General features: G+C 40.1%; 1 protein-coding gene across 1 annotated transcript; it reads right to left on the bottom strand.

Moving 5' to 3' along the window:
* Window positions 1–223: 223 nt before the first annotated feature.
* LOC120695092 (trifunctional UDP-glucose 4,6-dehydratase/UDP-4-keto-6-deoxy-D-glucose 3,5-epimerase/UDP-4-keto-L-rhamnose-reductase RHM1-like) lies at window positions 224–3,396 on the bottom strand. The gene is made up of 3 exons (XM_039978410.1): window positions 3,241–3,396; window positions 1,129–2,709; window positions 224–977 (listed from the first exon to the last, which is right to left on the bottom strand). The coding sequence occupies exons 2-3, from the start codon at window positions 2,680–2,682 to the stop codon at window positions 525–527; spliced, it is 2,007 nt and encodes a 668-aa protein (XP_039834344.1). The 5' UTR covers window positions 2,683–2,709; window positions 3,241–3,396; the 3' UTR covers window positions 224–524.
* Window positions 3,397–14,781: the final 11,385 nt, after the last annotated feature.

Below are 14,781 nucleotides of genomic sequence, written 5' to 3'. Positions count from 1 at the left end.
GCCGCGACAGTGATTGGACATCGGGAGATCAGGCGGAAAACGATTCTTGGTCAGGAAAGGATTGAGCTCAATGATGAAAGATTTCGAAAATTATAATTAGTGCGTGTTTTATTTTGGTGCATTTTTTGGGATGTCACAACTTGCTAAAATTTAGGATTTTCTTCTTTGGTTTGATCGAATCAGATTACTAGCGGCTACCTTTTAAATAAATAGGAGCCAGAAGGTTGAATATTAGAGAATTATTCATGATAGAACAGGTTGCCAAATACATATGTCAGCAGTGAATTGAAACCAAATACACATACTGAACATTTGAACTCAGCAAGTAGTACATATGGTCTCTGCAGCAAATTGGGGAATCGCCATGTTGCCAAAAACTACAAAGCAGCTCTGAATCAAACTATAGCGGAGATATGCTGCCGAGTATAACAAGTACAAATTCTGATGAACCGTTCACGACGAATGGATGCGCTACAAGCTAATAATGGCTGCTGCATTTTCTGTTGTATCGGCTCTGCTGGCCTTCAGTTTGCTGGCACCTTCCTGTTTGGCTCGAAGACGTACTTGATCAACGAGTCTTTGATCGACAGCAACTCGGGGAACTCCTGCTCCAGCTTGGTGGTGTCTAACTCGTTGTTGCTCCGGGGCGCGACGATGACCTTGGCCTGCTCCTCGAGGGTGAAGTTTGTCCACTTGAAGCTAGGGTCAATGTACTGCTTGTACATCTCCAGGACCTCGTTGTGGCTGACGACGCCAGGGTTGGTGAAATTATAGATGCCCCGCAGGTTCCTCTTGGCCATCTCGATTGAGATCGGCAGGAGCTCATCCAGTATTGTCATGCTGTTTGGGATGTTCACCACCTTGTCGTAACGGCTGATCTTTGTCACGAAATTCCGGGGGTTGCTAAGGTCAGAAGATATGGGCATCCGGACACGCAGGGTGCAGACATTCTCATATTCCTTCAGTAGCTCTTCGACCTGCACTTTCCAGAGAGAAAATAACCACATGTTTCTTTCACCATATACACATGAAAATACCAACTTTAGATTTAAGACAAAACTCATGTTAAAAATATTGAACAGAGAAAAACCTATCATTATAAGGGCACTGAGCATTTTGCCAGCTTACCATTGCCTTGGTCTTCGAGTAAAATGAACCAGTAAAATTTGGTGTGTCCTCCTCTTTGAAGCCGATACCTGATCCTTCAGGATGTTGTGCATCATATTCGAATATGCACCCTGTGGCATAGTTTATCATCAATAAGCCATGCTCCCTACACACATCAGCTAGAGTCAAGGTACCAACAACATTGGTACGGATGGTTTCTGGCTTGTGAGATTCACACCAGTCAACATTGGGTCTGCCAGTAACACCAGCAGCATTGAAGACATGTGTTGGCTTAATCGTTTGGATGTCTAGGATGAGTGAAGAACGCTCTTGCAAGCGACCTTTTCCATATTCATATGGGATTCCCTGCTTCTCACATATTTTTCCAAGAAGTCCACCAATCCATCCAGTCCGACCATATATCAAGAATTTGAAGGGATGTGTTTCCAGAACACTATCTGATGTTGGAGCTACCTTTGTCTGAATGTTATTAAATTGAGCAAGCATTCCTTTAATCTCCTTAGAGCCCTCATACCCTCCAGGCATCACCATTGCCTTTGGATGAGGCAACAATGCCCCAGAAACATCACCCCAGTAGTCGGAATTAGACACATACCATTCCATTGTCTTCCTCAGGCCCTCCTCCCAGTGAGTGCGCTCGGACCATCCAAGGCTCATGAGCTTCTCATTGTTGAGGAAGTACCTCTGATCATTGAAAGGCCTGTTGTCAACAAACTTGATAGCTTTGTCGGCTTCCAGATTGAAAAGCTTGCATATATCTTTTGCCACATTCATGACCGTCCTCTCTTTCTTTGTCCCAATGTTATAAACATGTCCAACCTCTCCACGATGAAGAATGACCTCAAATGCCTCGGCGACATCCTCACAATAGAGGTAGCTCCGGACATTGGATCCATCACCATGGATTGGAAGGGGTTGCCCTCTCATGGCCAAGAGAATGAACTTTGGGATGAGCTTCTCCGGGAATTGGTTAGGGCCATAGACATTGTTTCCCCGAGTAGTGATGACTGGAAGACCATAGGATCTCCCATAGGCCATGACAAGCATCTCTGCTCCGGCTTTGGTGGCTGCATAGGGGTTTGTGGGGAGCAGCTGTGACATCTCATGGTTGCCAACAACTGCATCCTCATCTGTCTCTCCATAAACCTCATCAGTGCTGACATGGATGAACCTCTTGATCTGACCGGTGATCTGCCGGCAGGCCTCAAGAAGGACATGTGTACCATAAATATTGTTCTTGGTGAACTCGAAGGAGTTCCCAAAGGAATTGTCGACGTGTGTCTGGGCTGCAAAGTGCATCACAGTGTCAATGTTCTCTGTGACGAGGATGAAGTTGACAAGGTCGGCGCTCGCGATGTCGCCCTTGACAAACTTGAAGTTTGGCGACGAGCTCACGGAGAGCAGGTTCTTCAGGTTGGAGCAGTAGTCAAGCTTGTCGAGGACGACGATCTTGTAGTCAGGGTACTTCTTCACGATGCGGGTAGCGACATGGGAGGCAATAAACCCAGCAGCCCCAGTGATGAGGATGTTCTTAGGTTTGTACAGTGTCGCCATGTCCTCCGTGTTTGTGCTTTCGAAATCCTACCATGAAAGCAACAATGTAATTAGACAGTATTGGATTTGTTAACATGATTTCAGCATAAAAAAAATTGTTAACATGAATGAAGAATGAACCAAGTATTGTAGATATGAATCAATTCAGGTAGAGGAACATAAGATGATTCTCGCACTTCTGGAAGATAACTACTTGCTAAGATTTCCATCACCGATGTTGTATGTACCATCGGAAATTGGGAGCTGCAAATGTATCACATAAGAACTCCAGATACAATTTGCCTCATTAATGAATGAAGCAGGGCTTTGCCTGTCGTTCTACAAAAACTCAGATAAGCTATTGAAAAAAAAATATTCTCGAACACACAGGACAGCTGCGTATCTTTATATTACGGAGAAGACACAAACTATTGAAATTAAACAGAGTAAACAGACACAGTCATTCTAAATAGAAACGGCGCCGTTCCGGCCGGGCTGCACAAATAAGCGAGCACCTAGCGTGCAGTGCCCGGATGCAGAGACGAGAGCGGGAGGAAGAGAGGAGGTCAGGCGCCTCACCTGAGGGAGCAATGCAGAGTGGCAAACGGCCGGGGCTGATGGGAAGGAATGGGCGAGGGGGGGCTTTTCTACTGAGCCGGCGGAGGGGTAGTAGTAGCACGGCGACGGCGAGGTTGGTACGCGGCGTGGTCGAAAATAAAGACGCGCGCCCACGCCCTGGCAACCCGGTTGTCTCCATCTCGGCTTCTGCAGCACGAGGAACACGGGGTCAACACAAAGACAAGTTGTGATCTGAGCATCAGCGCGTTCAGGGCAGTCCCAACCCAGATTTTATCATGAAGTCTAAACCTTCTATTTATTGTGTTTTGCTGATGTGACAGTATATTTATGGAAGAGAGACGGAAAAAAATCAAGACTCCAAGTCTTATTTAGACTCCAAGTCTTCACGCAAATCAAGAATAAATGTGAGAGAGACAAATGGGCCATATAAACCAAAGTAACACACTTTGCATTAGGAAGTATAGTTTCTTGTGATGGAGTCTTTGAGACTTAGACTCTATGAGTGGAGTCTGCATTGAGACTGCCCTCAGTATCTGTATCTCTGCCCGATGTCCCAACGGAGAAAACAATTCACAAGATCTCAGCTCAGCAGGGTTTACAAAACCGGTGGGAACCGGTCCGGTTCTGGTTTGGGCAGGTACCAAACCGGCCCAAATTCAAAATTCAAATTTGAATTCAAAAAAATAAAAAATTCTTAAAAATACTTCAAGGTGCGACGAATCTAATGGTGTCAAATTTTCTCAAAAATTTGTTCGTTTAACATACTTTTCGGACATTTAAAGTTAAACCAAAAAAGAAAAGAAAAAAAAATGAGACGGCCCATTAAGCCCCACTTGGTAAACTGGTCAAACCGGCCGGTATACCGTTCCAAACCGGTTACACATGCGATTTTAAATTTGGATTTGAATTCAAACCGGTCTAACTGGCCGGTATACCGGTACGAACCGGTTGAACTGAGTTTTTTGAATTCAAATTTTAATTCGACCGGTACCGACCGGTTTCCGGCCAAACCGGACCGATATACTGGTACCGGACCCCGACAGTTTGGCCGGTCTGATCGGTAAATGAAACCCTGGATCTGAGTACCCCATGTAGAGACATGCCATGAATATTGCTAGCAATTAAGGTCCCCCTCTAGAATGCCAGACGCACTGAATGAATGAATCAAACGGGAGCAAAATTCCTGCGTTTTTACTCGAACACAAGGAACGGCAGTGAAATATTGTAGTAATTTCAACGTCGCACCTGAATGCGTTTAGCACTTCAGCGGAACGCCGATGAGGAACATTAAAGAGTCATCATCCGTTGGTCATGAATTCAAGCTGACCGTGAGTCTGAGTCCAGCAGCCTCAGGCCCTGTTTGCATCCCAGCTTTTTTCGGAAGTTCATCACATCAAAAGAAATCTTACTATTTTATAGTATTAAATAAAATCTGTTTATAAATGTTTTTTTGAAAGCTGAGTGCTTTTTCGCCAGACGAATCTAATGAGCCTAATTAATTCATAATTTGCTACAGTGGTGCTACAGTAATCATTCGCTAATCATGGATTAAGATACCTCATTAGATTCGTCTCGCAGTTTAGCCCCAGGGTTCTACAGTTAGTTTTATAATTAACATTTATTTAATATTTCTAAATACTAAAAAATCCCTGGGACTTTTTTGAAGACTCTGTTCCAAAACACACACCCCTCAGCTAGCTGCCTCCGGGTCAGGTCTCTTTTTTTTTCTCGAACGCGGAGAACTGTGCATCAATATATTAATATATTAAGCAGAAACCTCCGGGTCAGGTCTCACTGTCTCGTGCACCTCGTGTGCGCAGGGTTTGGTGCATCATCATTGAATGCGGTTCGTGCGCACGGTAGCTACAGCTTTTAGGGCTTGTTTGATCGATGAGCTAAGTGCTAAATTTTAACACATATTAGTACTTATACACATATTAAAGTTTAGCCCACTTCAGTAGTATTTCTGTTTGAATAAACTAGTGCTAAAGTTTAGCTTTCACCTATTAATACTTGAATCCAAACATGATCTTGTCTTGTTTGGATCGGATAAGACTAAACTTTAGAGTTTAGTCTGGATTAAATTTTAGATGGGTATATAAGCATAATATTAGGTAACTAAACTTTAGTCCATGCATATTCCGCTGTTCGGATCCATAGACTAAACTTTAAACAGAAAATTATTTAAAGTACAAAAATAGATGGAACTAAACCTTTTGGTCCAAATAAGGTGGATTCTATGGATTATGGCATGAAGTTTAGTTGGATGAAACTAAACTTTAGTCCAATTAGTTCTCTCATTTGGATCACCTAATGAACTAAACTTCGGATCTAAATTTTAGTCTATCATCCAAACAGCATCTCAGACAACTGCGGTCTCGTCTCTGCATTATTGCAATCACGTGAGTTTTAATTAATTCAGCTAATGGTGGCAGCCCCAAAGCCCACCTACCACGGCTGGGGCAAATAAACTGGATGTCCAGGAGTGTCTCTGTCCACGATGCAAGAAGCCCGCATTTATATGCATGATTGCATTTTATACACGCTTGCATTTGCTCGGGTGTAGCTACTCTCATCATCAATACACCATCGTGTGTATGTCCGCATACTTATTTATCACTTTGAGTATGTTCATATATTTATTTTAAGATACTTCAAAGGTATATACATGAAAAATTTCAAAAACAGCTCTATTTTTAAATATACTATGATTATATCTTAATATTAGTATATAAAATAAATATGTCCATATATTATATGTATGGTCACATACCCAATATATATTATCATAAATCATACTCTACGTACATATTCTTCGTTGAATCAAATACGTCATGTATCATGAGATACACATGTAGAAATAACTACAAGCGAGTGTAGAAAGAAATTTATATATATATATATATATATATATATATATGGTCTATTCAACATCTGGGGTGTTCAATCCCACGGCGGAGCGCCGCCTCTCCGGCAAGGTAAAATTACTCCACTACTGGTGCGGGGGAGTAAAAGTTGTTGCCACAAGTCTGACACCATACCCAGTGATAAATTGCTCTTTAAATTCGATGGTGGTGTCTAGATTGACTTTAAATTGATCCAACTAATATGATTCACGCCCAATTCGCACAATAAATCACTTTGATGTAGGGGTATAAAATTATCTCTCTCACCCGTTTTTGAATTGCCTTGGTCTACTCAACCCGTTTTTGAATTGATCAACACTTCCAGCCGGAGACCTAGTAAGCCTCCAACCATAAAATTCACATTTTTTTGTTTCGCAGCCGTAAAATTGAGAGCAGTCTGGTTCCTGAAGCTCTGTGGAGGTCCTATCATCAGCAAACCCATCCCACGATCGTAAAAATAAATTCCAATGAGTAACATTCAGCGTGCACTAAAGCTTTTGGCTAAAGCTCAACGAGCCCTCTAGATGCCTTTTTTACTCCGTTTTCATCACGGGTAGTAAAATTACGCAGCATCCTAGTTATGAATCTAGTTTAATGCTCATTTTAATGCCAGGTTGTCATGACGTTTGTCATCTCACTGTTGATGTGAAGTGGATAGGCATGATTATTACCGCTGATGACCAGTTAAACCACAATGATGCATGCATGAATTTTTTTTCTTTGCATGCAGCATGTGCGACCTCCATGGAGGTTCATTGCAGTTAATGAAATTTTGGAGAAAGAGATGGATTCCGGGCGCACTTAAGGCTTATATGTCCATGGGTTGTGTGGACGAGATTTTGGGAGAGACATTAACCCTGCATGCATGCAACGCGCAAACATGATTCTAGGATGTACTTCATGATACATGAGGGAGATACAAATAACGCTACATATGTGCAACAGTAAAAGTCTAATGTGTTGATGTCTGCAATAGTAAAATTGATTCCTCGGCTACCAACGAGACAATTTTAATGGTCAGTTTGTCTTTCACCTCACTGGCAAATCTGGCACCAAGACGGCATACACAGAATGCCTCTGGGGGTAATTAGTTATGGAGCAAAATACTGAGTGATTTGCAAAACTTAGTCATGGGGAAGCAAGGGAGTAAGTTTGCAAAAGTTGTCTAGAGTAATTATTCATAGAATAAAGAAGTAGTTAGACATGGAGTAAATCAATCTAACTCGATTTTATTTTGTAAAGTGAAAGAACTATATAGACATAGGAGAGCGTAATTAGTCATCGAAAAATAAGTAATTAGTAAATGATGGAGTAATTTTCTATGCAAAACGAGTATGTATTCCTTTTTGTTTTCTAAGGGAGTAATATTAGATATACTGACAAGTAATATTTATACAATGAACAAATTATTTCTAGGTATCTCCATATACGCAGATTAAATTACTTCTATATCTCCAATGAGTAATATTCAGTCTGGTTACTTGTGGACACGACAAGATGTGAATTGCCCAGAACATTTAAAATTAGTCTGGTTAGACTACAACAATGGAATGGATCCAATAGGACTGAAAGTTACTACTCTAATATGTGCATTACTTCTCTGAACATTTAAAATTACTTCTAGGCATGGTACTCATATATAGCATAACAACTTCCCATCTGTCCACGTGAAGTAAAAAAGTTCAGAATTGTAGTCTATCAAAATTGGAGATTAATTGTAAACATACAATAATTGTATCAATCGGCTCCCAAAACCAAAAGCAATTGGGACTTGGTTTCAGATCTTGCACAAAAAAAGTATACGCTATTGCTTTCTGCCTTAAGAATCATGCTTCAATCTCCTGTAGAGGGCACTGAGATGTAGTTGCACAGACTAAGATGTAGCTGCACAGACGGTGCGATCCACAAGAACCGTAAAACTTGCGAATGTTATCCCAACAGCTCATGTTGCTGCTCTCGTTGCCCGCGCTCAATTCATATTGCTGGTGGCCTCGTCGTGGTCATCCGCCTCCTCGCCCCCCTGCCGCACAAAACAGGAGACGATGGAAACAAAAAAGTTTTGTTTGTTGTAGGCCATCGGTATATAGTAAGAAAGTAAGCATAAATAAACATAGCTAATCTGTTGTAGTTGCCCCACGAATGAGTTGGTGTCCACATCAGTGGGATCATTTTCCTCACTGTCGATGAGGCATAGAGACTTGTATCGAAGGAAGGCATTGAGGTCCTGGAGCGTCTTGACATCTGGTGGGTATGGAGCTAGTCCCTAACAAAGTACTCATCGCATGCAGCGCTGAACTGCATGATGTCGATCTTATACGATCCGCCATGGGTCTGATGTTCTTGCAAGCTGATTGTGTGTGGGTGACAGTGCTCCATAGACGCACTGCATACTCCTATGTATAGTGAAAGTTAGGTAGGGCGCTGGGACAACCATAGTCCGATCTCATTAATATGTTGTTTGCGGTGCCGTGATTTGTGTGGCTGCTTGTGGTTGCTGGTCATCCAGCACACTCGATGTTTTTACTACCCACCGTGAAGAATGCAACCACCAGCTGACATGTGTACCTACTTTGACATGCCTGTTTGTTCGAAAATCAAAAAAATCAACCAAGACCACTAATGCACGCGATACGATTGCTGTTAATAAAAGTCTGCCGGTAAATGCGGGTGGATCTCATGTTGGATCTTTTATCCAATTTCGAACATAGCTGGGCGTACATTTAGATGCCAAATGAATGCATATAATGTGCGTCCCGAGATTTGAACAGTCATGTGGTGCACCGTAATAAGCTGCTTCCTGGACGGTAAAATGTAGGCCAAAATATTACGGGATGTATATTTTTTAATTGCATTGATGAGCCCTGGTGGGTAGTAATTATCGGCTGTGGTGAGCTATGAATTTTGTTACGAAGAAAATAAAATTAGTGATCAATTATTGTAATTAGTTAATTACTTAATAGGTTAATACATCAATAGCAGTTACATTACATGAAAGGGTCAATCCGAAGGGGTATGTCCCTTCGGGCACCCTTACCCCTTGGCTTGTATATAAACCAGAATCTCCATCAATGGAATCAGTTGTTCAATCCATTTCCCTCTTTCAATTTTCACTCACAACACGTTATCAGTCACGTTAGACTCTCTACTGAGCGCAAGTCGCCGAATTCCAGAGGCCGAACGGCCTCTCGCTCCCTTGGCACAACTCGCCGAGAACAGAAAACAAGAACTCGCCGAGTTCCTGGTAAGAACAGAACGGAGGCCGAAAACAAGAACTCGCCGAAATGAAATTCTTCAACATCTCGCTGGAAACACAAGCAAAAGAAAGAGGCCAGGAGGCCTAAAACTACAACCAGCGGCATCAGCGACGGCTTCGCCGGCGCGCACACCGCACAAGGCATCGGCGACGGCCTCGCCGGCGCCCGCATCACCACCGAGGACCTCCTCGACCAGGCGGCCACGGCCCGCCGCCCTGGGGCTCTCCTCCAACCTTGAAGCGCCGGCCAAGGCCGGCGGCTGGCATCAACCGGCGCACCGCGCACGGCGGCGCTGGGCACAGCCTGCGGCAGCGCCAGCGGCGCAAGGCCCGCGCGGCGGTGGAGCCATCCGGCGCAAGGCGGCGTTCACGGCCACGCGCACCGGCAACGCACGTCGGGGGTCGGCGGCGGCGCCAGCCGCGCACGGCGCCGGCGGAATCCAGGGCCGGCAGTTGCGGCCCCCAAGCGGCGGCGACCATCAGAGGCGGCGGATCGGGTGAAGGGGCGGCGCCCCAAAGGAGGCGGCGGCGGTTCCAGGGATTTTTCCCTACCGCACCCCTTTCCTGCCTTGATCCATTCCAAGCCAGGCCGATTGGGCCACTAACGAACCGGCCGCATCAGGCTAGCTAGAAGGCAATCAGGGCCAACAGCCAAGCCGAGCCCATCTCTTGCCTATACAATTTTTACAAAAGGCCCTCAGGCTTATATATTTTTACATCTTAGATTGTATTGACGCTAGATTTATTATTATTGAACATTTTATGTTCATCAGATCCTTGTGCATATTTTCTCGAACAATCTAACCATGTGCCATTATTTCTTGATATATTTTAATTTGGCACTTACTATTCTACATCAGTAGAATATTTATATAAAAAGCCCCCACAATTTAATCTATCTACATATTTTAGCATATTAAGTGCTATAAATTTTATTAAGGCTCTAGATTGTTCTTTTTATTCCTCCGAATATCATGTAATTTTATAAATATTGTAAATAACTATCTAGACTATCAAGTTTAGAAATTAGCACCAATGTAATATGAAGGCTACGATTATCGCAGTAATTGTACATTTTGATATGTAGATTTCACATTGGTTATGCAAATATTATTTAGAACAATTCCTTTATGTGCAATTTATTTATTTGTATCATTACAAATATAGCACTTTATTTATATTCTACATTATGTAGTAATATGCAAAATTTAAATTAAGGTATATAAATCTAAATTTTTGGAAAAACACAAGGTAATGGAGACTTAGGCATCGGCTGCGATAAATTCTTTAAGAATTTATTTGCCCAGAGATCATGCTTTTAGGCAGCAAGTTACTTGCCCGTTACTAAAGGTCTACATCTTATGATAATTACCTATAATGTGTATATCCAAAATATTCTATACAATTAAATTTTGTATAAATATGACCATCGAGTCATTTATTCCCGCAGGAATATTATAAAAAATAGTTACACTATTCAAAACAAAATAACTTAAATTATGATTCAAGAATCATCTTGATTTTATTATTTTGCATAAAAGTACACACAATATATTTTAAATTTACCGCAATAAATTATACATGATCTTTCATATAGAGAAATGGCTAATCTAGTCAATAAGGGTTTCACTGAATTTGCAGCACATAGTCACAACTATCTGACTTGGGCTACGGATATAAAAATGATGCTAACAGCAAAGAGTTTTATTGATGACATCAATGAACCTAATCCACAAGCCCATATTTCAGACACAACCAAATATAACACATTATTTTTTGAGATATCCTGTATAGCCGGATCTCAAAATATTAGCAATGAATCCACTTAAATTTTGAGTTGCACTCATAATAAACATAGGGCAATCATTTTGCCAGAAACATGGTGCAAGTAGTCATTACTTTGCCTTATGAACTTTAAATCTATCACAGAATATTATTCTGCAGTGCTCAAGATTTGTTGCAAACTTCAGTTTTGTGATCAAACTATAGATGATGTAGAAATGATCAACCAAATAATTTATTGCAACAGCAATACTATCGGCACAACTATGCCAGATATTTTGATTTCATATATGATCTACCCCCGAGCCAAAAAAAATCATGATGAGCTCATAACAAAGAACCATCAAATCACTATAATGATCAGAATTCCCAAACAAAATTTGGTGGCATGAAATTCAAATTAAATTTCAAGGAAAAATTAAGCATCATCACAAAACAAGGGTCCTAACAAAGACAAAAACACTTTCAGAAAAATATTCAATATGACAACTCTCAAGTTTGTCAAAGGTGTGATTGTTATATCACTAAAAGTGCAACAATATTTGGTTGAATTAAATTTAAAAATCCATTGGCAAACAAATTCAAAGGGATAAGCTGATGTTCACTTCACTACTCGATCTATTGACATCAGTTGCTCTAAAGATGTTCCCATAGAACATAATACAGGTGTTCTATAGAACATGATAATCAGGAGATCCCACAACGTGGAACAACTTATTGAGCACTAACAATATGGTCATGGAATTTCAATTCAAACGACATATTTGGAGATACAACTTAATCTTCATAATACCCAGAAACTTGATTACCAGGCCATATTTATATTGTGTTGTAAATATTTATTGTCAAAGATTATTCTACAGGAAAAATCCAAATCAATGAAGAAATCCATTTAGTGGACATGGTACTACTAACACTCATACTTAGGGAAATTAAATACTTTCAAACTCTCACAAAGAGTAAAGGAAATTCCACAAAGATCGCATGTTGCGATATTGTGATCATTGGTTTTGGTCAAGCCACATTAATTTTCCCTATGGATACACAATTAACAATTGAGGATACACTCATACCCCAATTTAAATAGTACCCTATTGAGTTACAAAAATATCCGTCACAATGGTTTCCATATGGAAACACATAATGACAACAATAATGAATATCAATTCATCATAAATATGATGGATATATCAAGCAAATGCTTGAAATAATTCCTTCAACATCAACGGGATTGTATGTCACATAAATCAAACTCGTAGAAATGTTGCGTACAAGATAATTTAGAATCTTGAAATATTCAAGACATGGCATTATCGCCTTAATCATCCTTGGATATGGATGACATAAAAATTATCGGCAATTCAATTGGTCACCACATAAATATTTCAAAGTTTTCCCCAAATCTTCATATTTGTGTGCACAACATGTGCCATGTGAAAATTAATCTTAAGAACCTCTTATCTTAAGATCAAGGTTGAACCACTACAGTTCCTTGAACACATTCAATGAGACATTTGTGGTCCATTCATTCATTAGTCGGACCAAATTGGTACTTCATGGTACTTATTGATGCATCAACTAGATGGTCATGTATGTATTATTATCCAAAAGAAATCATGCTAAGTATGATTATTTGCTCAAATGATCAAATTAAAGAGCATATTATCCGAAACACACAATCAAATCCATCAGGATTAACAATGCTGCTAAATTCTCCTCAAAAGCCTTCAATTATTATTCTATGGCTCTAAGCATTAATGTGGGATATTTTTGTACATTCACAAAATGGATTAGCCAAATATCTTACCAAGAGAATAACTTACTTGATAGACCATTATCAGAGAATTGCAGTCAACATCATGTTGGCATCATACGGTCTTACACACCGTAAACTTAACTCAAATTCATATAACTGCAATCGAAACGATACCCCTCGTTGTAGTAAGTACGTGGAATCTTGGCCTCAGCCAAATATTTCCCATCTGCGTGTCGGTTTTATTACACATACCGATATCACCACCGCAGCATACATTCATGGGCATTGAGGATCCATATAAGATATTTATCCGTCATTCATAAAATATCTTGGATCACTCAGAAGGGATTAATTCATTTATTCATAAGCCCATATGCTGATCACATTTTGAGGATAATTCCAGGCATTAGGGAGAGATTAATACCACACATATAGAATGCCAGGAATTGTAAACTATAGAAGAATATTACATTCGATCCTCATATCCACATATATACAAATAATATCTAAAACAATAGTTTAGAATATCTTTATTTGCAACACATTGCAAATAGCCTGCCAAATGTATTTACTAATCAAAAGTGTCATCAATCAAAATTTCTACAATTATTGTACCAGAAAGAGTGAAGCACTTAAAATTATCACTCAACTCCCATATCAAAATAAGAGGGGGAGAAGTATGGTCACAAGCTAGGAATTCAGCTTAATACAAGCATCCGCGGAAATAGGGGGAGACATCCTCCAAGATAGTAAATGCAAATCAACATGATAAATGTTGTTAGACACTTTATGGATTTATTCAAATCGAAAGCCTATGAATGTTTTGTATTCAGAAGCCCAGTATATGTGCACATAAATTAGGCACTGGGTTATGGAACGTCCTAATTCTTTGATCGTGGGAAATGACATAGGATTAAAAAGGGTTAATCTCTCACAAGATATATATTGATTATGATCAGTCGATCATATTAAGACTACAAATTTGTCGATATATACTACTATTGAAAATTACTATACACCTTTAACTGAATCCAGACCGAAAAGTCCTAGGCAGAGTGTTAACAAACACTCAAATTGGGTCAAATCAAAAAGTGGCAATTAAGGAGAAGTGCTCTCATTTTCAAAAAGTGGTAATTTCAGGTTGTTGGGGACACTGAGGTGTGTGCTTGTAGCATTTTTTTGAGATTTCATGATATTTATCTTGCCAAACATGGGGGAAAGTTTTCCTCAAACATTTTTTTACATCCTAACCAAATAGGGCCTAAATCAACATGAACTACAACGGAGCTAAAAGAAGTTAAGAGGTTTAAAGATATACTACTATGGAGGTTAGTAGGGGGTTTTTGCAAGACAAATTGAATAGCCCTCATAAGGCATTGGGTCTACAGTACAGATTCATCGTGTGAGGAAACTAAAGATGACCAAAATAATAAAACTGAAATCAAGACACCGGGGGCTTCACACTGAAATCAGGCCACCAGCAAAGCATTCATTGAAATTAAGAGCACTGATGTGGCATCGGTGATGATGGATCACCTGCCATAGGGATCAAAACGAAAACTGTAGTTTTCAAATTTTGATGATTATATGTGAGATTATTGACTTTTAAGGCTAAACAAAAATGAAAACAATTATAAAAAATAAAAAAATGGTAAAAAAATATGGAAGTGAAAATGAAAATGATTTGAGCATCTTCCGACCATTTTTGAGAAATATAGTATTTTACGGTATTCTGACATATTTTACCGATAGAATTACCATATTCACAGACAATACCAGCACACCCTACTATCTATATTTTAGAATGTCATATATATATATAGAGAGAGTCAAGACTCATTTAT

Source organism: Panicum virgatum, chromosome 1K, assembly GCF_016808335.1.
Source record: "Panicum virgatum strain AP13 chromosome 1K, P.virgatum_v5, whole genome shotgun sequence".
Classification (NCBI taxonomy): Eukaryota; Viridiplantae; Streptophyta; class Magnoliopsida; order Poales; family Poaceae; genus Panicum; species Panicum virgatum.
Note: the sequence above shows the minus strand (reverse complement) of the source record. Positions and strands in the feature narration are given on the sequence as shown.